Source organism: Limanda limanda, chromosome 4 (assembly GCF_963576545.1).
Source record: "Limanda limanda chromosome 4, fLimLim1.1, whole genome shotgun sequence".
NCBI classification, from domain to species: domain Eukaryota; kingdom Metazoa; phylum Chordata; class Actinopteri; order Pleuronectiformes; family Pleuronectidae; genus Limanda; species Limanda limanda.
The window spans coordinates 16,157,466-16,182,607 of NC_083639.1; the positions used below are offsets into that span (position 1 = coordinate 16,157,466).

General features: G+C 40.6%; 1 protein-coding gene across 1 annotated transcript; it reads left to right on the forward strand.

Annotated features, from left to right (window-relative positions):
- The first annotated feature begins 436 nt into the window (after positions 1-436).
- On the forward strand, positions 437-17,410 carry LOC133000094 (monocarboxylate transporter 2-like). Its single transcript, XM_061069967.1, has 5 exons — positions 437-491; positions 1,457-1,677; positions 5,679-5,822; positions 8,527-9,342; positions 14,410-17,410. The coding sequence occupies exons 2-5, from the start codon at positions 1,461-1,463 to the stop codon at positions 14,625-14,627; spliced, it is 1,395 nt and encodes a 464-aa protein (XP_060925950.1). The 5' UTR covers positions 437-491; positions 1,457-1,460; the 3' UTR covers positions 14,628-17,410.
- Positions 17,411-25,142: the final 7,732 nt, after the last annotated feature.

A 25,142-nucleotide genomic window follows, 5' to 3' on the forward strand; every position in this document is an offset into this window, starting at 1 on the left:
TCTACAAAAGTGATCCTGAATCTAGTCTTTCGTTTTTTACAAATTAATTTACAAACAGAGAAAGTTGCCAGCAGAAGTCACAGTGTGGTTAATTTAACAGATAATTTAATATTAGTTGAAAAAAAAACTACATTATGTAAACTAATTTTTTAGACAACATACATATTAAATAGAGAAATTAAAGGAAAGGAGATGAACAATTTCTTACTGTCAATTGAAATGTCATTGTGAATTATTTGAATACACATTGAAACCTGCATAAACATCCTTGAATGGTTTATAATTAGGTGTATAAAAACATCAATGTTGTGAATCCCATATGTAAAATATGAATGAACATCACTACTGTCAAATGTAACACTAGGGTAAGATCGATGACTGTAGTCAAGCCCCCATAGGACGCCGCTGGGCCACGTGACCAGATGTGGAGTGAAGCAGGAGGCTGAAACTTCGTTGACAAGCCACCGAGCTGTGGAGCCGCTGAATGAAAGGTAATGTCCGCTCACACTTTAGAAAACACTCGAGTTTATCCGTCTTTAACTATATTCATTCACACTGAAAGTTTCACAGCGAGGTCACTATGTTTAGTTCAATTCCGGTCGTCCACGTGTATCTCCTCTACGTCTTTGTCTTTTCAAACTAAAGTGCCTGAAGTTAAAGAATTTACACGCAATTTTTTCACATGAGGATAATAAGTGAGCACACTGTCTTTGGTCGTAAATGTTAGTTGTGGTCTTTTTCGTAAATAGCTTTTAATATACGGAACTAACTACGTGTGTGTGTGTGTGTGTGTGTGTGTGTGTGTGCGTGCGCGTGTGTGTGTGCGTGTTGTGTAAATAACGCTGTGGTCCTCATTAGCCACACACACACTGTCACATGCTGTCTCTGCACCAGATGTTAGTCAAAAATAAGATCATCACTTAAAGGTCACATGTGAGTCCGTATAACTGAGAGCTTGATGTGATGAGTAAAGAAAACTTCTGTGACTCACCAAACTTAGAAAATAGTTTCTATAAAATGCTTATTTTATAGTCTGTTACAGACCACTCTTCTTTTTGCATTCATGATATTTGTAATCCAATATTTCCCCAAATCAAAACAATGAAAAAAAACGTTCGCAGACGCAGCAAAACTATGTGCCATTTTATTTGGGTGTGATATGTTTAGTTTGTCTTCAGTCTTTTATTTTGAAATTCATTCCAGAGGTTCTCCAACCTCATGTTTGTTCCTTGGAATAATTTGTCAAAGCCAAAATGCTTCACACTACTATTTTAGTTAAATGAAAGAACAACACAAGACAAATTTGGAAAGATATTAGACATGGACAAATATCACCACAGAATACACATAACATGAGCTGCTTTCAGACATAGCTTAGGCTCTACTTGTTGTTCCAGGTATAACATTTATTTAGATAATAAAGTGTAATGTATGTTTCATTCCCCTCTCTGAACAGGAACATGCCGCCGTCACCATCGGACTCGTTGGGCAACAAACCTCTGGATGGCGGTTGGGGCTGGATGGTTGTGATCGGGGCTCACATTTCCATCGGGTTCGCCTACTCCACGCCCAAAGTCCTGTCCATTTTCTTCAAGGCAATCCAAGAGGACCTAGGGGCCAGCTACAGTGAAATAGCATGGATTTCCTCCATCATGCTGGCAGTCATGTATGCAGGCGGTGAGTTGATTCAGACAGTAAATGCTCTGGTAGTCCGACAAATTCACATTGGTTTAATCATTTGGAAACTTTTTCCTGATTATCAGCAAGATTGTCTACAGTTTAATGATCATTGATAATGAACTTAATACTAACTCAATGGTTATGTATAATGTTCTAGTCCAGAAAAGTGTCTCACTAAAGCCAATCTAGTTTTAAACAAATTATTTAAGTTAATTCATTGTTGGTTTTCTATCTCCAAGCAGCATTTAATACAGCAGCAAAGTTTATCTAGTTTAGTTTCTTTATCTTCCTTGCTATCATTGACCAATCCTTAGCGGGTTATCTGGTGCAGTCACAGCCATTGTCATTCACATCACAGCATTTGTAAAGCTTATGTGTTCATTATTAAGTTTTCTGCCTAAATACCTTGGTTGTATTATGATCATGTAATTCCAAGATTTGTTATGAAACCTCCTGCGGCAATAAGGCAGTGATCAGCCAATCGTCTATGAAGCTAAAAATCAAATGAGTTTTATAGTGAAAACGCGCTGACCCACCAAGCTCACCTTCAAGCCGTAGCACCGATAATGGTCTGTTTACATAGCCTTATAGCCCCTGTTTGAATTTGCACTTTAACAGACTACAACCTAACCATTGACTACAGCCTTGCATATCTGTAAGAAGTTATTGATTTTTATTTTTAACTCATAAAGTCACATGACGGCCAAAATGAGAGAAAGTGAATTCCAGTTTTAGCAAATGGAAAAATCATTTTTACTATCTGTCCTTTCCCCAAAGAATGTGTATGGTTGTGCTGTCCACTCATTTGGACAAGATAGAAAATGAAGAAATTGACTTCACATGACTGACTGGACCCATTTAAATAGCTTGAGGCTGCGTAATAAGGGGGGGTTGGTCGCATGTACGACTCGCCTGACTTTAATTAAACTATCCACTCTGACACCGTTTGACTATGTCCTTAGAGAGTTTAGCTTCTCCTGTTTCTAACTCATTCAAACAGTATATATTTATTATATCCCGCCTATAGTGTATTCATATTTTTATATATTTATATATTTATCCTGCTCATAGTGTATTCATCGTTTGTATATCATACAATACCTCTTAATACTGTAATATTCCATATTTCTTACTGTACAGATCTTATTTATTTACATATTCACTTTAAATATGCACTTTCACTGCCTTTTTTGCACTTCTGGTTAGATGCTAAACTGCATTTCGTTGTATAAGTACTTGTACTGTGCAAAGACAATAAAGTTGAATCTAATCTAATCTAATCTAATCTAAAACTCTCATTACATCTCATCATTAATGGGGCAATAGTCTCATGCTGGGCAATAAACAATCTCAATAATTTTTGCAATATAATTTACATCAGTAGGCATATATCAAAGGATCAATATAGATATATGCGTGGTGTTGGTACATTGAGGAGATTAAACACAGAATTGTATTCCGCAGATGTGTAAAACTTTTTGCTGTTTGTCAATTGTTTGTCATTCTCTGCTCATAGAGAAGAGTTTAAAACCACAACCTTCACTCAAGAGAGAAAACCAGTCTTTAAACTAATATGAAATAATAATGTTAAAATGATAGTCAAAAATTACAACTGATATATTTTTATCTTGAAATATTTTTTTGGCCCTATTGTCCAGACCTTGGCTGGCCTCAACTTATTCCACTGTTTCAACCATAAGGCAGTTTTTGTGGATTAGTGTCTTTACCATAAGGGTAGACCTTTTATCTTCCTTTAAATACAAGATACTTTTGATGGTCAGTGGTTAAAATGTTGTAATATGTTGCTTATTTATACAAAATAAAAGCTTGTGTTGGACGGGTGAATCCATGCATGTGTTGCAAAAATGTGCTCCTGGTTCTGTGTCAAATGAGATCCACATGGCTTACCACTGCTTCCACAAGGGTCAAAGCAATCAGAGAAATGTGGATCACTTCTTTTTACAAGCCTGTAAACGTACTTTGGAGAACTCGTTAGATGACACGAGACGTGCCTAAATAAAAGTCTTGTGTCGTGTCACATGAATTCATCATTAGCCGCTTTCAAGGTTACAGAACAAAAGGGTGTGCGACTCACCTGCACTTAACTCGGAGAGGCCTAACTGGTGAAATATTCCCCTCCACTGTGGCTGAGGCACAGGGCTTTATCATATTGTCCTTGGCCAGGCATCAGCAATGTCACCCAGTGGAGTAGAAAGACAGGGGTATATATCAGAGGAGGGTTCAGCACACTGGGGTCTGATGCCTCGTCCCCGTGGGAGAGGCATGACAGCCTTTTCAGAAAACCTCTGACTCAAGGAGTCCAAATGATAAAGTTATAATGGAAGTGGAAATGGTGAGAGTGTGGGAGATGCCCTATTGTGACACAGCTACAATGAGGAAGATGATCTATGTTTGACCCCTGCAGGCGCCTGGTTAACTGTATAACAGCAGGATGGATATTTTTATTTCATGTACAGTAGCTACAGTTGTACAGCAGGTAAAACTGCTGAGAGGTTCTCTACAGTTCAACATGGAACTAGAAAATCTAGTTTTTCAGATCCAAGCAATATCTGTTGACATTGATATTGGTCAAAAGGAAAATGTTCTTTTAAAAAAACCCTCTTTATACTGTTTTTCTAAACTGTGTTTTTTTGGATTACAGTATTTAGTTTGTGTTAGAACAACACCACTGTGCATTAGAGCATGGTGACATTGTAAATAGATCATAGGCATGTGCATGCATTATGTTATACAACAGTTTTAAGGTACATAGGCCTGAGGGAAATTAGACATCTGAAATACACTGATGATGTTCTATTGTTGATGGACACAGATGTGTTTTATTGTGGTCTAAAATGTTTTGAAAGCTCACCCCTTGTTTACATATTTGATTAATGCCCTTAGAATAACCTTTTTGTGCTCATACAGATATTTCAGCATTTAGCAGGTGATGAATCAGGTGTTTCTATCAGAAACTTGTAGAGACAGGACACTAACATGAATGTATATTCCTTTAGATTTGACTGAAATTACTAATATTCAATAATGTGTGTGTGTGTTTGATAGTCAGCTTGTTGTAGAGTTCTGCCCCTATGGTCAAAAACAGATACAGGTTGTCAAGTAAATACTGTTTCTGAAACATTATCTAAACTCAAGTTTTGAATTTGTTTGAAAAGGTGGAACCACCCATATACACCAACGGCAAGTAAGGTAATACAACCTTAAATTTAGCTTGGTGCGTATGTCTACTTTAAGATATTAACGGTTAATTAGGATATATAAACTTGTAATTAAGAAGGACATGTAAATAATGCGGTTACAGACATGTTGGCACATTTGAAGTTTTACAAAACATACACATATAAACATATTTAAGACAAAAGTGGTTTTATCACGTGCTGAGAAATTGATAATCAAGTCTGGTGCACATCCTGGTGATGACAGTAGGTGTTAATATTGAATCATCTTACGGTTGACCGGGCTGTTTTCAGTTATCACTATCCACTCACACCCTCCTCCTACCCCTGCCATGAGAAGCAGCAGCATGTGAAGCCTTCAATAATCATGGCAGCCTTTGTATTAGTTTGAACCTCTACCCATTTTCTATGTTTGACTTAAATTATTATGTATTCAAAGGATTGGTCCTGGTACCGAGGAGAATAATGACTTTTTCATTATGGCACGCTGCTGAAAGGCTGGACCTGGAGCTTCACTCTTTCAGGCAAGGTTATGAGATGGAGGGAAGACTGACAGAATATAAAAGGCTGTTTAATTGCTGATTGATCACAGAGTGTAGTATTCTACATTATCAGGGGGAGTATAATGAATGGCCAAGTTGCTTTGCAGTAAATGCAAAAGTACAGAGGTGTTCCATCACTCAGTCGATTGAGGACTTGTTCTCTGAGTCCTTGAACACGAACAGAGTGGAAGCTAAATGTTAAAACTGTTGTATTGAGATGTAACCTTTAAATGTTGATACTTTCTCCTCTTCTGTGCAGGACCTGCGAGCAGTATGTTGGTCAAACGCTTTGGAAGCCGACCAATGGTGATGCTGGGTGGACTGATGTGTGGGGCCTCTATGGTAACGGCTTCCTTTGGGAACTCCATCGTTTACATCTACTTTTTCATTGGCGTCGTTGGAGGTACAGTGCTTCTATATTGTTTTATAAAATATTGGTATTTTTTTACATGTGACACTGCTTCACCACCTTTATAGACCCTGCTACTTCGATGTAGACCTTGAGAATCCATCGAAAATTGGGGATTGATCAGACTTGGTATCAATATCCGTCCCGAGGGAACTGATCGCAAGTGGACAAGTACATGTGTTCACGTCTGGCATTACCATGCGTCCTGAATGTGTCTCCTGTGACCACTTGTGATCACTTCCCTGCTCTATAGGCAAATTATCACTCACCTAATTTCTGTTCATAAAGACTAAATGATGTGGTTTTAAACCAGTCTGCGTTTACAGATGTGTCAGAGAGAGGGCGAGAGGAGTCAGGAGGGGCCAAATTAAGGATTTTACCAATTTGAGAAAAAGTATCAATCACTATGTATTGATCAAAGTTGATATTGTGGCCACAAACAAATGAACGTATGGACACTGAGAGGCATGAAAATAGGTTTGATTGATTGTGAAACTGTAGTGGGCCAGAGGACACCAGCTAGGTCTTTCATATGTGTCCCAGGATGCATTTGTATTCACACAGCGAAAATAATGTGGCCACATGCATCACAGACAACTTCTGAATGTGGTTTGAGATATCGAATCTCAGGACTCATTCAGGATGCATATAGGTGTGTTCAGAGAAGACCTGAACTTATTTCTTACCTCTTGTGATTGGATCACTCCGGACGATTGTTAATGAGTTGTGAACGGCTATGATCTCTTGGTTGACCAACAACAATCACAGCAATCCAGTAAACGAGCCAACTAATTTCACAATATGGATTACAGTCTTACTCACTTTCTTTCTTACCATTCCCATCAGCCCTAGTGAAGCCCCCATGTGGCTGGGAGGTTGGCAGCCTGCCTCCTTTCAGATCCTGTCACGACAACAGGGTTACCACACCAGCCTCTCCTGACTGGGCTGCTGTGCAGTTTGTCAGGGGCCCCTGGCACCTGCCCCGGCTCCTGGGGTGCGGTTAGAGCACTGAGGGGAACAGAGGCAGGACAGTAATTAAGACAGAAGTGTCCCTGATCCCAGAGAGCATGGTCCTAACGTGGCCCTCTGTACTCTCCCATAGGCTACCATTATGGACGTCACATGGGGCTTCCCTGCCACCCAGTGAGGCTCATTACCCTGCCAAGGACTGCTGTGGAGGATTAATAGGCCCAGCAAGTGGCCGGACCACGTGTGGTGCCTGGGAGCATGTGTGAGCCCTGCTCTGCTCCCCGGTGCCCTGGCACACTGACACAAAGGCATCGGGAAGACTTACCTAGCAGACATGCTCACACGTGCACACATGCATGCACAGACGCGGACGGATTCAAAGAGATAACCAATTAGTTGAAAAACTTTACAGAATCAGTGAGTGGCTCGCAGTAAGCAATTATCCTCATGTCCTGTAGGAGAGGATGGAGTTTGAAGTAAGCATGAACAATGAAGGTCCAGCTTATTGTCATTATACAAGGTTGCAGAAAGCAGTTGTGGATTCATACGAGGCGCAGAGGGCGGCGTATAGACATTCAATCTCTGAAAGGTTCATATTTTAAAGTATGTGGGGCAACAGAGGACGTTCAAGTGATAAATTGCGCAAGAAATAGTTTAATAGAGCAAAAAAAGTTGTAATGCTTAAGAAATAGTGTGCAGGGTATAGTGGATTCTTAAGTAAAGCACTTACACATGGAATATTTGAGAGGCAGTGGTTTATTAAGCTGTTTTATTTTGCCTTTTGTCACTAAAGAGGTTTGTGGTTCAAATCCCAGGGGGCAGTTCCTCTGATTCGGTCGCCTGTGTTTCCAACAAATGGAGATAGAATAAGGGACGAGAAGTTCCGAGATATCATCCCGGATACCAGTCAATGCAGTGGTTTAATAGCAAATTCAAAAAGTATGCTTGAATAGACAGTGAAATAACTTTAGTTATATAGGAACTTTCAAAACAGCCATTAAAAAAATCAAAGACAGCAAATTATAAAAATCTCAAATATAGGACAGCGGATAAAATCATTTAAAAGTGCTGGCAAAAGAAAAGGATAAAAGATACATAAGTGATAGCAAAACACTATCATGCAAAAACTATTTGTTCAAAGTACATTTTGAACGAGGATTTAAAAACAGACCGTAAAGTATCTAGTCTGATTTCGTCAGGTAAACGATTACAGAGGGTTATTTATAAAATTGTATGGAAAAATAATGTTTCACTTCCACTTCAATATATATATATAATGACATTGTAAAATCAAGATAGGGGCTTCCTCTTCATGGAAGAAACTGTTTCTGAACTCCACATCTATGAAATGTCCTCTGCTACTCCTCTGTTTGAACAGACTCTTGGAACCAGAGGATGAATCGACAGACAGAATACAGCAGCAAGACACCAACCTGTAGCTCTCAATCTTGGATTGATTTATTGATAAAAACACTGGAGAGTGAACATGTTACCCAGACTGTCTAATTTCTCTCCATTTAACTGGAGAAGTCATTTCTGAATTAATTCAGCTTTCTGTGATGAGATTTTAGCTGCCACAACTGAGATGAGATGGAACCTTAATGAGCACCAGGCCGAATCGCTCTTAATTTAATCTAGCAAGTGGCCTTTGGTGTTCGGGTTCAACAAGAGTTTCTTACTGTATATTTTTGTAAAGTTACTGTGTATTTATTTATTTTTCTTCACACAGGTTGTGGACTTTCCTTGAATCTGAATGCATCCCTCACCATCATCAGCAAATATTTCCTGGCCAGACGTCCTCTAGCCAACGGACTGGCCATGGCCGGGAGTCCGGTGTTTCTTTGTTTAGTGGCTCCTCTAAACCAATATTTACTGGATAGGTTTGGCTGGAGAGGAAGTCTGCAAATCCTCGGGGCTCTAATGCTCAATTGTTGTGTCGCCGGGGCCCTGATGAGACCAGTTCTTCTGCCCTGTAAGCCAAACTCTTGTGTATCACAGAAGATGCTGGAAGAAGAGCCAAACAAGTGCAACACTAAGGTACAAGGAGGCTGCATGAAGGAGGCTAAGAACTTTTTGAATTTATCTTTATTCAAGGATCGAGGCTTCGTCTTTTACCTCATAGGAAACATGATGTTCATCTTCGGTGCCTATGCTCCCATCCTTTTCCTGCCGGCCTATGCCATCAGCCAGGGTGTAGACGAGTACTCTGCGGCCTATCTGCTCTCTATAATGGGCTTTGTGGACATGTTTGTTCGTCCTGCCACCGGCCTGCTCGCCAACAGCAAGTGGATCAGGCCCAGAATCCAGTACTTCTTCAGTTTTGCCATGGTTTTCAACGGTACGTGCCACTTACTGTGCCCGCTGCTGAATTCCCATGCCTTCCTGATAGGATACACAGTGTTTTTCGGCATTGGTTTTGGCATGGTCTTCGCCCTCATATTTGAATGCCTGATGGACCTGATGGGAAGTCAGTGCTTCCCCAGTGCTGTTGGAATGGTCACCATCATCGAGTGCTTCCCCATGCTACTGGGACCACCTACTGCAGGTAACTATACACACTCCACATAAACTCTCCATTTCACAAAACACAGAATCAGTCTGACTGGCTTAAAAACACAAAAATGCTTTTTACATGAACATCAACATGCTGATATTAAACAGATAAAGTCATTAGTCTGAATAAGTCCCTAACATGTAAACAGAGTTTTTCCGCACAGGAGCTCCAGCAGTCATGTCTCCTTGATAGCATCACTGCCTGTCACATAGCTCAACAGATTATATAAACAAAATGGACATTATTGATTTATAGATTAAATGATTCTCTTGATAGCTATTGTTAGTAGGGATTTGTGTTATTATTTTATTTCACAGCATAACTTCTGAATTACTGAAATGCTTTTGCTTCAATGAACAAATAGGAGAAATAGTTCTCACTGTCTGCTGCTTTAGATGAAAGTGTTGGACACAATGTAATCAGGTTGATAGTTTACCCCCTTTGCGTCCGTGACATTTTCAAGACTGGTGCAGTTTTTGAAATTCCCACTGTAAAACATTCTTCTGTTGATTCAGTAAAAACAGAGGCTTTGAATGTAATGATAGACACCGTCTTTGAGAAGGGAGCCATAAAGAAAATAGTTTTTCACTAAGAATTTCTCATCAATCGAGCAAAAGCACTTTGAATTGAGGCAGGCAGAGAAGAAGTTCTTCAAGCATGTGAATGTATTGATGCTTAATGCTAATGCAGCTACTTTGTTGTGAAATGGTCTTTTAAACCATTCACATGGACAGATGTCTAACAAATTGTATAACAAGTATAGCGCAGCTCCACATCTAGAGTATCAGTGCATTCCTACAAAGTGACATCACTATTTATATGGATATAAGGTGGTGGAAGTAAAACTTCATAAAAGTTATGAGCCAACTGTGTATACAAGTATCTACACTGATTATTTTATTGTATTGTCTGAATGTCAACTTGTAAGTGCTTTATAGACCTTGAGCAACTATGGATTTGTGGATGACAGTGTGGTACAATAGCTTGGGAATCCTTTGCCCCTTTATTTGTTAATAAAATGGATCAATCGATTGGTTAAAGGTCCAGTGTGTAAGATTTAGGTGAAAGGGATCTATTGGCTGTTGAATATGAAATAATACTAGTAATGTTTTCACTTGGTCTGATCAACTTAATGGTACGAATTGTTGTTTTCTTTACCCTAGAACGGGCCCTTTATTTTACATACTTTATAGTTACAATAGGAGCAGGTCCTATACAGACACCACCATGGTTTTCACAGTCGTACAAACTAAACAACTGCACAACAAACACAAACTAAACACCTTTTGAGTTTTCCATAACAACTGAAGCTACCACAGGTTATCTTTCATGTTTGGAAGGGGAGGGTGAGCTGAGGGGTATTCAACTGCAACATGCAGCTTTACCACTAGAGGCCACTAAATTCTACACACTGAACCTTTAATAAGTGAATCTTTTGCAAAATAATTTGCATCTTTTGATTTATAATTATCAGCCTCCAGAATAGGCCAGATTTGTTTTAAATGAAGATTCACAAATTATCTTCCAAGAAATCAATGAAAATGTAAAAAGGCAACCTTTCTCGTAATGTTAAAGACGCTGTGAGTAAAAAAACCTGGATCCACCCCCCCCTCTACACCAGATTTTAATGGGTTGTTCCCTGACCCATACCACTTCCTTCAAACGAGTTTAGTTCTAGTTTCTGCGAAAAAACAGAAAATCAAATGCGGATGGAAACATAACCTCCTGGCAGAGGTAATTATTTTGCTGGATTCACACCAATGATGAAACAAAGACGATGCTCATAAAGTTCAATTCAAACATGTTGCAAAGTTTGTTGTCTGGTGATTCACCATCTGCTGAAACCATTAACTCTTAACACTTTTCTCAAATAGATGAAAATAAAATCACAAAAATATAGACATTAAGCATTACAGTAACCACATGTCTTTTATATTCTTTGTGTCTATAATCCCACACACTGCCATAACAGAGGTCCGCATTAAAACATCCATCTGCAGGTGTAATGAGTATTAGTGTTATGCAGTTTAAATCTGTTTAATGGTACACATAAGCTTCCTCACCAGTAACTGATGTGCTGTCTGTGCAACAATCAGTATGCCAGCTCTTGAGTTTGTTCAGTGTCCCTGACAAATACACAGAGGACGTGGAGTACCTGCTCATCAGCTGTGCATATCGTCCCAGTGACAAACTTCTCTTTTGCCTCCAACCCAGGTTTTAATGAGGTGAAAATTTATAGGCCCCCAGTTTGTCTGGTGCGACTGTGTTCCAAGGCGCTCATTTAATAGGGTAAATAAGTGCCTCCCTGCACGTCTAGTGTTCTCCTCCAGAGGGCACAATCGTTATTTCTCCCCCAACTCCGCTGCTTGTTACTGCTTCCTCAAAACCTGCGGGTCAATCCAATTAGGAGAACGCGAGGTAAGTGGGTGTAATTAGCCTTTTGCTTTGGGTGTTTAATGACGCTCGGTTCAAACTCTCGTCGTCAAAGTCCTGTACCTGGGCCATAATTAAGCTGTGAATGCATTATAAAGAGGTGGCTACACCAAATGGACTTAATTACTGCTCAGCCAATCAGGGATAGTTTTAATGAGGCCTATGTCACCAGTGTACACGCATCAGATGAGTGCTATCAATCAGACGAGGCAGCTGTCATTGAGATTCTTGGAACTGATCCAATCGCAGAGTGACCCCTGCCAGTGTCCAACTGTGAGTGCACACACGCACACAAGCATCATCACGATCTGTCGTAAAGATGATAATTAGTGTACTTAAGATGAACAAGGAAGGAAACTGCCCTATAAAATTAATCGATTGTATGGTACCCAATGAAGGTGCCTCTAACAATGTTAAGTAAAACTCTCTCAGCAGTCAGAACAGAAGCTGAAGTTTGCTGATGAGGTGAAAATAAATTGCAGTGGTGACATGTAACAAGGTACCTTTTTCTAAGGTAGATTTATTTTCAGGCACTTTTCACTTTTACTCTTCTACATATATCATGCAAATGTCTGTATTTGCTTCTACATTTTCTACAAGACACAGAGTTACAAGTTTAAAGATTTTTAGAGGTCATCAATGATGAAAGGAGAATTGATTAAATCAAAGGGGGGCGAAAACATAAGACTCCGCCTCCTTTTAACGAGAGCAAATCGTAGCAAGCAGCAACTTCATCACACCTACGAGCCCTTATGATGTAGTAGATCACAGATAATTGCATTAGGGAGCAGGCTATGCTTGGCAAGTTACTTTTACTTTTAATACTTTAAATATACTAAAAGCAAGTACTTACTTTTTCTCAAGTGGAAAACTTAACGTGCTACTTTAACATATACTTGAGAACATCTTTGTCTATTTATGTGTACTTTAACTTAAGTAAAATGTAAAGCACTTCCTCCACACTGAAACACTGGACACTGTTTTTTTTTTATTATAAAATGATGTAGAGGAATAAACCCCGGTCTCTGATTAGCAGGAGCGAGTGTCTCACTATAGGAACGCCTCCTGACCTCATCAGGAGCGCAATAACATTTCCGCTTCCCAAATTGCCTGGCTGACTGCCTCTGTCAGGAAGAGACTTCATCTTTATATAATATATGATAAAAGGGATTCTCTCTCATCGATTTCTGTCAGTTCCATTCCCGAAAGGTCATTTATGAGATCACTGTAGATCTAAAGGAACAAAAAAGCAAAGGAGTGTGATACTTCGAGCCATTTGATGTTTAAAAACACAATTTATGGCAAAAATGCTAATATTCATGCTCACTAAAGGTGTGCAGCTTCACATTTTCCTCCAGCTTTTCATCATGAAAACCTGAGGGAAGCAGAAATTCTGGCTGCCATCCAGACAACTATCACTATCAACATCTACTCATTAAAGTCCAGCTGGCTACTTCATCACACACATTTTTGGTTCTAATAAAACAGTTTTGATTAACAATTCGCTATGCATGTTCATTCTAACACAACCAGCTTCCATAAAGATGTGAGCCTGATGAAAATTTCTAAATGATTCAGGAAGGGGATTCATGGCTTTCTAACTTATCTCCTTTAGCATTGGCAACATCGCAAAGGAAACACACACCCACACAAATGTAAAAAACAACCGCTTATTTATTCTCAAGACATAATACAGAACTGAATCATTGTTATATTATTTCAATATTTTAGTCCCTTTTATTTTAATTTCATTTTCAATTACATCTATTTGCTTATTTTCTGTGAGTAGGTATGATAAAATATTCCCTCTGTATAAACTGAATCTTTTGTTTTAAAAATGAAACTTTATTGTTACTGTCAGCACACATTTATTACATTTATTGCATATCTGCTGTTATAAATACAAAAACACAGAGTGGAAGTGGAATCTGAACTTCTCCGCACAGTGGTTCTCATTTCCAAATTCAAGGAAGGAGAAGTATTTTCCTGTTACTGACTCTTTTGAAATTTAGTTTGATACTATGAGGCCTGACTGTTGACCATGAAACACATATTCTTGATCGAATTGATTCCGATATTAAAAAACCTTACACTCATGTAATTATGTTCTGAAATGGTATAAATGGGGACTTTAATTGACCTGAACACACAGACCATCCTAGATTCAGAGAGATGGCAACACTCGGCCATCGATCCATATCTGGAGGTGAGTGGGTGCTGGGGGTTCGGGGAGGATGCAGTTAAGTCTCTGAAAACCTGGAAGCTTACGTCCGATCTACACCACATTTGTCACTTGTCTGCAGACCTGGTCTCGGTATTTATAGCTCTCAGATTGGGCCTCTCCTCTGATTCGTTTTGGTAGAAGCCGTCCAAATAGCTTTCCCAGAGTTGCAGTGAGAGCCAGGAAGGGTGTAATGACCCTCTGTCGTTTCTGACACGGCTCTTGTCAGTCTGGCTCCACTTCACGCTCTCTCTCTTTCACACATAAGCCAAATCTGAGTTTGGTCTTGCTCGTCCTCTCGAAACGTGTCAAGTTGGTCAAATGAAGATACTGTTCAGTGACATATTGTGTTTTGCTTGTCATGATGGACCAGGAGTTTGAAATATTATAATTTCTCCTCACAGGTTTACTGGTGGACCTCTGCGGCGACTCCGAGTACAAGTACAAGTACCTCTTCTTCATGTGCGGCTCGGTGATCGTGGCCGGTGGACTCTTTCTCTTTGTGGCAAACATCTACAACTACCACATGCTAGATAAAGAGAAGACGGAAAATGACAGGGAGCAGAAGGAAAACCCCTCAGAGAACCAGGAGCAGGTGAGCCTCTCAGAGGCACAGATATAACATACACCTGAGGCAGTGATGGAAGGAACTGAGCCCGCGGCTGAAGAGGTGAATCCACCGAAATCCACCAAATTAAATATATGCTCCTGTTCAGCCTGGATTCTAGGGGTCATAAGTGTAGTGCCGCTGGATGGGACAGGTTGACACTCTACCATTTTGTTTTCTCTAAGTGAGGAAATACATGATTTGTGCTGCCAAAAGAGGACCAATACAAACACATGTGTATCTGTAGCTCCCAGAGGCCTTTGGGCTGTATAGTGAATTTTTTGTTATATCAAAACAACGTAGACTAGTAAAGATGAAAAGGCAGAAAATCATCCCTCTACACAACATTCAGTCCTTCTGCCGGTTTCTTTATTTGTAATGAAAGAAACATTACAAAACCTTCATGTTGAACCTGTGCTGCATCCACAAAGCCTGCTGGAAATGAAAGCTTGTTTTCACACGACTGTTACATGAACCTGACCTCGGCAACCTTTCCTCTTTGATAGACCATTGCATTCCCTAAGCACCTAAGCACCTTCCCTAGTGCAGCGAACACTGGGATAAAAGGTGCAACTATGGATGTAGATACAGCCTGGAAACCCCCCCCCCAATTCAAACCGATTTCCATCTGTTCTGAAACTGATCGAGCCAACCACAACAATTTATCTAAAACAGGGCAGGTTTGATACAGAGAGTGACAGGAAAATTTACGCTAACAAAGAGATGGCTACCACTGTTGAATCCACTAGAGACATTATTCAACAAACTGGGTCGTATATTTTCTCTCAAAGAAAAACAACTGCTGTTCGCCGTAGTCTGTTTACATATTTTTGTTACTCTGTCGCACGTGTGTTACTCTGATTGGATGTAGTTCTGATCCGCCACCAGTGATGACACCCCCCAAAGCAAACTGGTCTGGCAATGCCCATCTAGCGTAGTCATGACTGTGGCGTAACATTTCTTGCCGGTCTGGTTTCTCTAGGCGTGTCATTGGCATCTGGCGTCCTTACAAAAGCAAAAACGACCTTCCATTGCATTCCAAACACAGACATTTTAGGCAACTCTTCATCGATTGTTTTAACTTCAAATTTAAATCACTCAACAGTATTAACTAAATCAGATGCAAGTTCTGCAGGAAGCTCCTATCACTTTCAATGGAGTCTAAATGTGAATAATTTTAACATGAATCTTGGAAGCTTTTTAGAAGTCTACCTGAAACTGAAAGAATGAATTATAAACATTTTTGAAGGACTCTTTTTCTTAAAATGATTTTAGAGACGATCATCCTGTCATGCCTCATTCAGCTGTATGAAAAAGCAGTTGTGGTATTTGATAGTTATATACAGCTAACAACAGTTTGGGTGATAGTTTTTAGCAGCAAATGTGACCACATTACAATAGTTATTTAGAAAACAATTAACAACATAGGGGAAGATAATGTCACTGGTTCATACTCATGACCAAATATAAAGATGGAGGGCCGGCATACATTTCCTCCCACTGTTCAAAACTGAAGCCAAGCAATCACAGATAATGATGAAAGCCTGAGCAAACATCACAGTGGTAAGAAATACCCAAACTGACAGAAACCATGTTTGAGAGTAATTTAACATGTTCTTGAACTTTTTGTTTGGTTTATGACCCATCTGCTAACATGGAGGAGTCATGGTTTAAAGCCTATTCTAACCACCAGGGGGAGAAAAGTTTTTTTGGGTTCAATTTTTGGATGTCATGTTGTCCATCTTTGTATACAGTCATTGGTTTGTATACAAGAATTGTTTCATTTACGTTTAGAACCTACCTCCATGTCCACAGGCGGGTGAGAGATGATGGACAGCTGACTGTAGACATGTTTTTTCTTGGGGAGGTCTTGACTTAACAGTGAGAAGGTGCTTAACGTAAAAAGTACTGTCTCACTGTCTCGGCTGGGTTAACCATCCACATACTGTTGTCCATTTGTTTGTTTGCACTTTAGAGGTAATTTGAAGGAATAGCAGTGTGTGCAGATGACACACTGCCTCTTTCTTACCACTGCTCTTTATTGCTACCACTGGATTGCGTATGTGCTGTATTCCTTTGGCTTCACTGTATTACATTGAATGACTGGCTAATAAAGGCAGCTAGCCTCAATATGTGAGGGTAAATCTGAGTGAAATGCAGGAATTGTTAATTTTGTTGAGTCACAAGGTCATGAGCGCACATGTCTGCTTTTTTTCTGTTATTCTTCACCATTTGTATCAGAATAATCTAATCCATCTCTAAAAATATCAAAGTGCGCAAATTTGGTTCCTAATGCGTTGGTTAAACAGCTTTTATCTGAAAGTTAAAAGTTCTGCTCCCACAGAAAATGCAGCACACTAACATCCTGAAATGCCTTGTTTGCATTTTTGACAGTTTTTTTTCATAAAGCGTGTGCGTCATCATAATATTTGCACCTCCAGGCAGTTTTGAGTCTGATACAGATGTTACAAAGTTCTAATGTTACATATGAAATATAAGGGCTACAAAATACAAACTGTGAAATGTCCTGCTCAAGTTCTGTTTGGTCTATCAGCTGGTTCACGAGAACCGACAGTGCTACCATTGCTACAGTATTGTGCTTTTTGGGAGGCAGGCCCAGAACTAAGATCTGTCTCAGACAGAGGGAGACGCATGAACCAGTCAATGGTCAGAATGTAGTCGCTTTAACTGTTCTTGTGGTAACTTAATAGGACTGGCACCAGATCTTTTGTACTTTGCAGTGTGTACTTTATAAAATCAGCAATACATTTTGTTAATGAAATTCTTTACCTGCCATTAAAGACAAAGATGTTTTTTCCTTTATTTACTGTCGATTTATTTAACATTCAGTACTGAAGTGTGTAATAAGCAAACATTTCATCAAATGAAACGCAGCGACGCAAGTTAAACTCAGACCTGAGAAAATCCCTCAAATCAGAATCTACCACACAACCTCCCAGTGTTGGTGTCTTTTTCCAATTTTCCATGACAATTAGAAGACTGGGGCACAAGTTTGGAAATGTCAGCAGCTTAAGGGCGTGAGCACCTAATGAAGCGAGGCCCAAATGTTCCAGGCTAGTGCCCTGAGCTGCATGGAGCCTGACACACATCAGCAAATCAGTGGGCCAATAAATTAGAAATGCACGGGCAAACACACATTCACACCTTTTTTTTGCCATCTACTGTCCCTTAGCTTTGTATTATGCAAGGTCTTTGGACATGACGGTGGAAAGTTACCCCTGAGACGAGGTGATGGGTGCTGCTGCGGCTGGGAATCTGTTTATCGTTATTATATTTCTCGCTCACCCCCTGCTTCCCTCTGGCCTGCTGACCCTCCTCTGCAGGCTGCCCTCCCCGTAATGTGTGTTCCTGCGGACCCTCATGACCGGTGTCCTCCATGCTCAATGCTAAAGAAGACATCTGGGTCTCCAGAGGGTCTCGGAGGTGGTCGGGTGACTTGGCAGTGCTGGTTGAAAAATAGTGTAGCACAAACAAAAAATAGAATTATGAATAACATGCCTTTGGGTAGTAACAGTAATGTTGGTTATGTCATGTCGCATGTATGTTTTTCTGTTTAAAGGTTAACGAGAGCCTCCACAGTTGAGAAATTCTAGTGGCGTCCACAGCTCTCACCGTTTGGGTTTCGGCGCCTTGCTCGAGACGCCTCATGCAGTCAGATAGTCGCTCAGTTCAGAGGTCGTTTGCTGACTCTGCTGCAAAATGTAATTTAATTGCAAAGCAGCTTGATGCACACTGACAAAAAGTGGAGCTGATAAACAAGAAGAAGCTCTGAACGAGTGTGTGTGTGTGTGTGTGTTTTACTCATCTCTTAATGAGGACTGCAATTAGAATGTATCACCATGTACCAGCAGTAATTGACAGCTCTCAGTTAACTGTCAGCTGGTGTTAAACAAGTACCCATCTATCAGGAGCCTGATTGTAATTGGGTATCAATCTTCTTGAAAACATCCGGCTTGTGCCCTGTGAACATATTCTTTGTTTGTGTTCAGCAGCATCTACCTTAACAGAGAAAGTGCGGACAGGACAGCGCTGTGTGGATGTTGATTATCAGCCCTTCTCCTGACCTTTGGATTTGTGCGAGTCAGATCTCGGCTTGTTTACAGTAGGGGGCTGACCTGATGAATCTGGAGTGGTCTTACACAAGCGAAGAGTCTGAGACAAGCGGGGAGGAAGGATTGTGCTCCCAGAGGGCTCAAAGAGCACTGGCATCTATCAGCAGAAGAAATTGAATGGGATGTTTCAGAGCAGCAGAGATTAGATGGGCCCGGGGTGTTGAGCAAGCACAGGCTCCCAATGTAATGCTTCTGTCGCCGGAGTGGGATCAAACTTACAGAGAGCACGGTGAAGTGAGGACAAGTGTGCACACACGTACACACACACACACACAAACACACACTGAGGATCCTGCGGTGGCCTTTAGATTTGTCGACGAGATGTGTTGCTCTGTTGTTTGCTCAGGGAGAACACTGAGGGATAATGCTAGATAACACCTGAGTTGTGCTATTTACACATTAGAGATGTCTTCATTAGAACTTTCAGATGTCAGGTGTCATGTGATTCCCACAGTGGAGACCCAGTATTAACAGTCCAGCTAAGGTTCATCAAAGAGGGCTTACACAGTAAATGTCACAACACCTACACACCAACAAGGTCATATTTGTTTTCTACAGAATATTAAATCCAATTTATAGTCGTACATGTCATAACTTAAAGCACAATGTAAAGAATGCAGATATTTAAATCAACTACTTTCTCCATAAAGTAACATGGTCACATTTGTTCAGTCACTTTAGCCCAAATGACATTAAAAGTCATGAGCATCAGACCTGGTGGCGTCCAATAAAATACTGGATCATTCAGTTTTCTCCTTTCCACAGGAGGCCATGAAGCAGGGTTGCATGCAGGGATGAGACAAAAAGGAGAAAGAGAGCCACCAACCGTGGAGGAATTGGTGCAAAATCAAGAACGACAGGGTTAGAGAAAGAAAGAGAAGGGCCATTTACTACATGGGGGAGTTATAGTGAACCGCTTTCCATCCATCATCCCCGTCTCTATCCCGTCCACTGAGCAAGGGGAGGTAATGAAAGTAATTTAACGTACATCTATAATTAATATGCTCTCTTTGGGTGGTGTGGTTGAGGGGAACAGGTGATGGAGTGTGTTTATTATGTGTGTGTGAGGGAGCTGGCATGACAGGGCACCGGGCTACTGACATTGCAATTCACTGGCCATCACTCCTGCCGCGCCGAGGTCAGATTGTTACAGCTATATGGGGCACCGCCGGCGTCCGCTCTCCCATAGGTACGCATGGAAAGTGGGTTTTTGTTCTTTTTTCGACTCCTCTCATTTTCTTTCCTCCCGCAGAAGAAAGGGGAGAAAGGAGCCGCAGCACGTAGCAACGCCCCGGGCCAATGTTCTTCCTCTATGTGTCCTGCTCTTTCTCTTCCCCCTGTCTTTCCTTTCCGCCTTCCAGTCCCCGACTCCCTCCTCTCTTTCATCGCTCTCTGATTGGTCAGGAAACTGCCTTTCTCCTTGTCTGTCTGGCTCGGCCACTTCCTCCAAGAAAACTCGGCAAATGCACTTCAGGAATTCCTTTTTTTCTTTTTCATTAAAAGGCAGACTGCTTTTCACAAACACAGTTCAAACCCGACTGCCCTCAGTGCTGTCTCCTTTTGAAACTCCCTGCTCTTTGAATACCGTCTGTTTGAAGAGAATGCCCTCTGCATTTCTTTTACACACTCAAGCAGCCGCACACTCGGAACTACACACACATACTAAAAACACACAGGCACATTAGGCTTCAGCAGAGATATGCTAGCTACTGCCCGCGCATACGCAAACACACATGGATACATTCACACGAGGCCTTGCACCCAAATGCCCATGCACACTTACCTTTCACACTACAGTGCTATTGACTGATTTTCTTTCACTGTTAACTCTCAATTCCAGCTCTCACATATTTCCTGCGTTGCTCTGGGTACCAGCCTTTTAACATTGATCCGCTGAGGAGGTTATGTTTTCATCTGCATTTTTTTTTTTTTTTTTTTGGATTGATAGCAGGGTTACCCAAAAACTACTGGATGGATTTTCGCACACTTTTGTGGAAAGATTTGACATTGACTAGGGCATTTTTTTGATTTTTTTTCTATAGTGATGAAAAAAATCAAGCATCTGCAGAATGCTAATGTCTAAGAGCAGAACTTTTGTGCAGATTTACTGAATTAATTAAATTAATTAATTAATTTAGGGGGAGGATCTTAAGTCAGTTCTGTAAGGTAAGAGATATTCCTTTCAACTATTTCAGAGGATTGTTATTTTTCCTGTGTTTAATGTAAAAAGTTTACAGACAACTTCTCTATACATGGAATATGCACTTGATCTCATGACCTGCATCTGCATGAAGCGGTCAATGAGCCCTGTCGTATGAGTGCGCTCTCTGACATTGACAACTGTTTCTCAGACTAATCCTGAGAATCTGCTGTAGGCTTCACGGGGACTGATCATTGACTGTCACTGCAGCAAAACTACAACAGTACATTACATTACATTTCATTTAGCTGACACTTTTATCCAAAGCTATCTAAAAAAAGGGCATTCAACCATGAGGGTACAAACCCAACACAACAAGAATCAAGAAAGTACAATTTTCTTCAAGAAAGACAAACTACTGTACAATAACAGATATATATATATATATATAGAATATATATACATTATATACACTGTATACAAATGAACCATAATAAATGGATATAAATAGCCACGTGCACCAGCATAAATAGTAAGGAACCCACACTAAATGTGACAGGGGGAGAGGCATTAGCATTTATTGTAACTGTAAAAGTAAAGTAATCCTCATGAGTAACTACTCACAGCAACACAGTCATTTATCTCCATTGTATTCAGACATTTTATCTTTTTTATTTATTGTTATAAAGTGTTTAAAGTCTGATCAGTGTGGACACAGTCGGTTTATTCTATGATGTAAATATCTATTCCCCCAAAACTACAAAAAACACACCAGTGAGTCTATTGGCCTGCGTGACATGGTCCATCTTTATGATGAACATGGGTATTCTAGTTTATTCAATTGATCTTTCACACACTATTCTGCTGCCACAAATACCCACTGAACACGTATTCATCCACAGTTAAAAATATTTTTTTCTAAAAACTACAATCAGGGTTCGTACGGTCATGGAAAACCTGGAAAAGCCATGGATTTTTAAAATGTGTTTTTCCAGGCCTGGAAAAGTCATGGAAAAAAATAATCTCCCAAAAGTTTTGGAAAAGTCATGGAAATTTGTTCTATTCTTATTTTCATGTCGTTCGTTTTAGGGATGGGCATAATTACTCGACTATTGATTAATTGATCATTAAGAATTTCATTGATGACATTTTTTCATCAATAAACTATTGCATGTTCGCTATGTGGCAGGAGGTCGGAATATCCGAGTTGCCCTGAACGCAGCACAGCGTGTCTGTTAGCAGCTGGAGGAAGCAGCCCGGAGTTAAGCCTCCGCGGCTCGGCTTCATGTCCGCACACGGACCGTCAGTCCAGGCGGAGGGTAACCCGGACAGACCCGGGTCTGGGTGAGGGGTTCCGGGAGTGAGGGCGTTACAACGACCGGACTGAGAGGTCGAGAGCCGTCAGATCGAGCTAGCTCTCAGCGGCTAGCTGCTCTCTCTCGGGGCTCAAGATTACAGCAGCGCATATTTTCAAGTGTAACATTGAACGGATCCCGTTTAACTGCCACAAGAGTTGTTCATCTTGTAATAAAGATCTCAATGAGGAAACACGCTGTTTTTTCTATTTTCACTGCATTTTAATATAGGCTATAAATAGTGAATTTTAATATAAAAATATGAATGATTAATCGAAAAATCGATCGTTAATTCTTCCGACGATCGATTAAGACAATTTAATCGAATGCCCATCCCTAGTTCATTTACGCTGAGTTTTAAATAATTCATATATTTTTAAAGAAATATGCTCAAAATATAAGCAGGCATACTTGGGTTTGTGTAATTTAAGGTACACTGTATGCCTTGGAATTCTCATTGTTAGTTTGAATACTACATTTTGTCACTTTTTCGCGTATACACCGAGATTTCACGAAATGTTCGGTCATGGAAATTTGGTTTAAAGTCATGGAAAAGTCATGGAAATCCATTGGTCAAAATGTGTATGAACCCTGTACAATATAAAGCTGTTTTAGGAAATGACAAAGATCTTAAAAAGAATTGATGTTTGCATTTGAACCCTATACAGTAGAGATTTACGGGTTTGAAATGGGCTGAGTGCTATACACACGGTAGGAATGTCACAAAGTTGCAGGTCTTGGTTGTTTCATGGGATTCGTTAAAGCTAAAAAATACGGTTGTGTATTGTACCATCATGTAACCGATGATGAGAGGAGGTGTATTTGCTCGCTGACTTTAATAAGCAGAGAAGTGAATTCTCAACATGTAAACACGGCTGCTGGTCCTCTTTGCTTTCCTCCCCCTGTTGCCTGTCCTCTCCCCCCGCTCCTCGCTGCATGTGTTTAAGGTTTTTGTCAACAGATGTGGAGAGGGTCACTAGGTGTGTGGACTCTGCCAGCCCGGTGCCCACACGTCTGGTTTTAATGGGCAGCATATGGAGGTGGTGACTGATGAGTCGGACTCGGCCGCTGACAGGTGCTGAGTCGTCTGTCGCGCTGACCCCCCGCCCCACGGCGGACCAAATCAGAGGACACCTTCTTTCAGCAGGCCTGACCCTACACACACACACACACAGACACTCACACTCACACAGTTATTGCAGTTATAGAAACGTTGTTAATGCTCTGTGCACCTGGACTATGAAAAATACAGTCTAAGTTTTGTTCTGTCCAGCACCTTGTTAGGTTTAGCAAAGAAATACAGGAAGCTTCAGAGTATGGTTTCAGATGTAATAACACAAACAGACAATTCACCCTCACCTCAAAATATTATTTTAATTTTAATACCAAAGGAATAGGATGAAGATGCAAACTTCACACAGAAAGAATTCACAGCAAAATCAACTCCACTACTGCTCATGAATAAAACAACTTTAGGGTCTCAGTTCTTATTATAGGCTGCAGTGTCTCAATGTTGTACAGCTAGTGTGGATGCTACGTTTAATGCACATGACCTTACTATAGATATATTTTAATATATAGGTAATTTTGTTTGATTTCAGTTTGCCTTGTAGTAACAGATGGAAATGAGCATATAACTCTGGCTCTTCTGAAGTGTTTTGTCTAGTGATAAATGAGCACTGTCCCTGTCAGACAAATAAACCAACTACAGATCAGTTCTCATTCAACGGTGAAGTTGAGTTCAGCGATGTTGGTTGCCATCTAATCTTTCTCTTGTAGTGGGCTTTGTATGCTCTCATAGTACGACAAGAAAGGGGTCCAGGTTCTCTCAAAGCTCTGTATGGAACCTTTCAGAGTATATCTGCAAGCAGAGAGTTGAAAGCTATGACAACATGGGCCCTGCCTTTAAGAGGACAGTTAAGCCAAAAATGGCACATAATGGGTTTGGAGGAATGACCGCACCAAAAATTGTAGAGTAAGCATGAAAAATGTCTCCCCAAAATTTTCTGACGAGAGGGCAAGACCAGAACATATGTATGTGATCAGCTGGTTCATAATGTGTGTTTTTGGGGGAAAGAACCCTTCAAGAGAAAATAATGTTTAATGCAGCTTTTGTTGGGTTGTGTATTTCTAAATCTTAGTTTCTCTTTTAATTTCTCTTCTCCCTTTCCATGTAATACTTTGGTGTCATGACACCATTTCGGGAGAGCTCTCTCTTTGTGTTGGAGCAGAGTTTTGACCTTGAGGTGAATATAATCTCATTAATAAAGCATACATTCGTAGAAGGTACAGTCTTAAATATCTGCACAGAAGTTGTGCATATGGTGTTTTTCTGCTCTTGAGACTGTGGAAGGAACTGAAACTGCCTCCTGTCTGAATAGTACGCTGCTCCAGCGGATGGTTCACGAGCAAACTGTTGTAACGCTGTCAGATTAAATGTTTTTACACAGCCGTGAAAACAAGTCTGTCTTGCAAGTCAATGCCTCCGTCCTGTGCAAGGGGATTATCGTGTGTGTGCAGTGTAATTCGTCTTTCGGAGGTAATGACCTTGCAACTTCACATCCGTCCCTTTGCCCCCCCCCCCAACACACACACACACACACAGACACACACACTTTCCTATGATTCAGAGACAGGAGATGCAGTTTGACGCAGGCCGCAGTGGATGTTGTTGGGTTCTATGGCAACTGGCGCCTGCAATAAGGTCGCATAGGGGGTGTTTAATTAGTGGGCCATCGCCATCCCTGCGGAGGAGCTTTTTATTACCTCAATATGTCATAGAGTGCATCAGCTAGAAGCCCCACACACATATGCACGCTTACACACACACACACACACACACACACACACACACACACACACACACACACACACACACTCACAGACACTCAGTCCTGTCTCT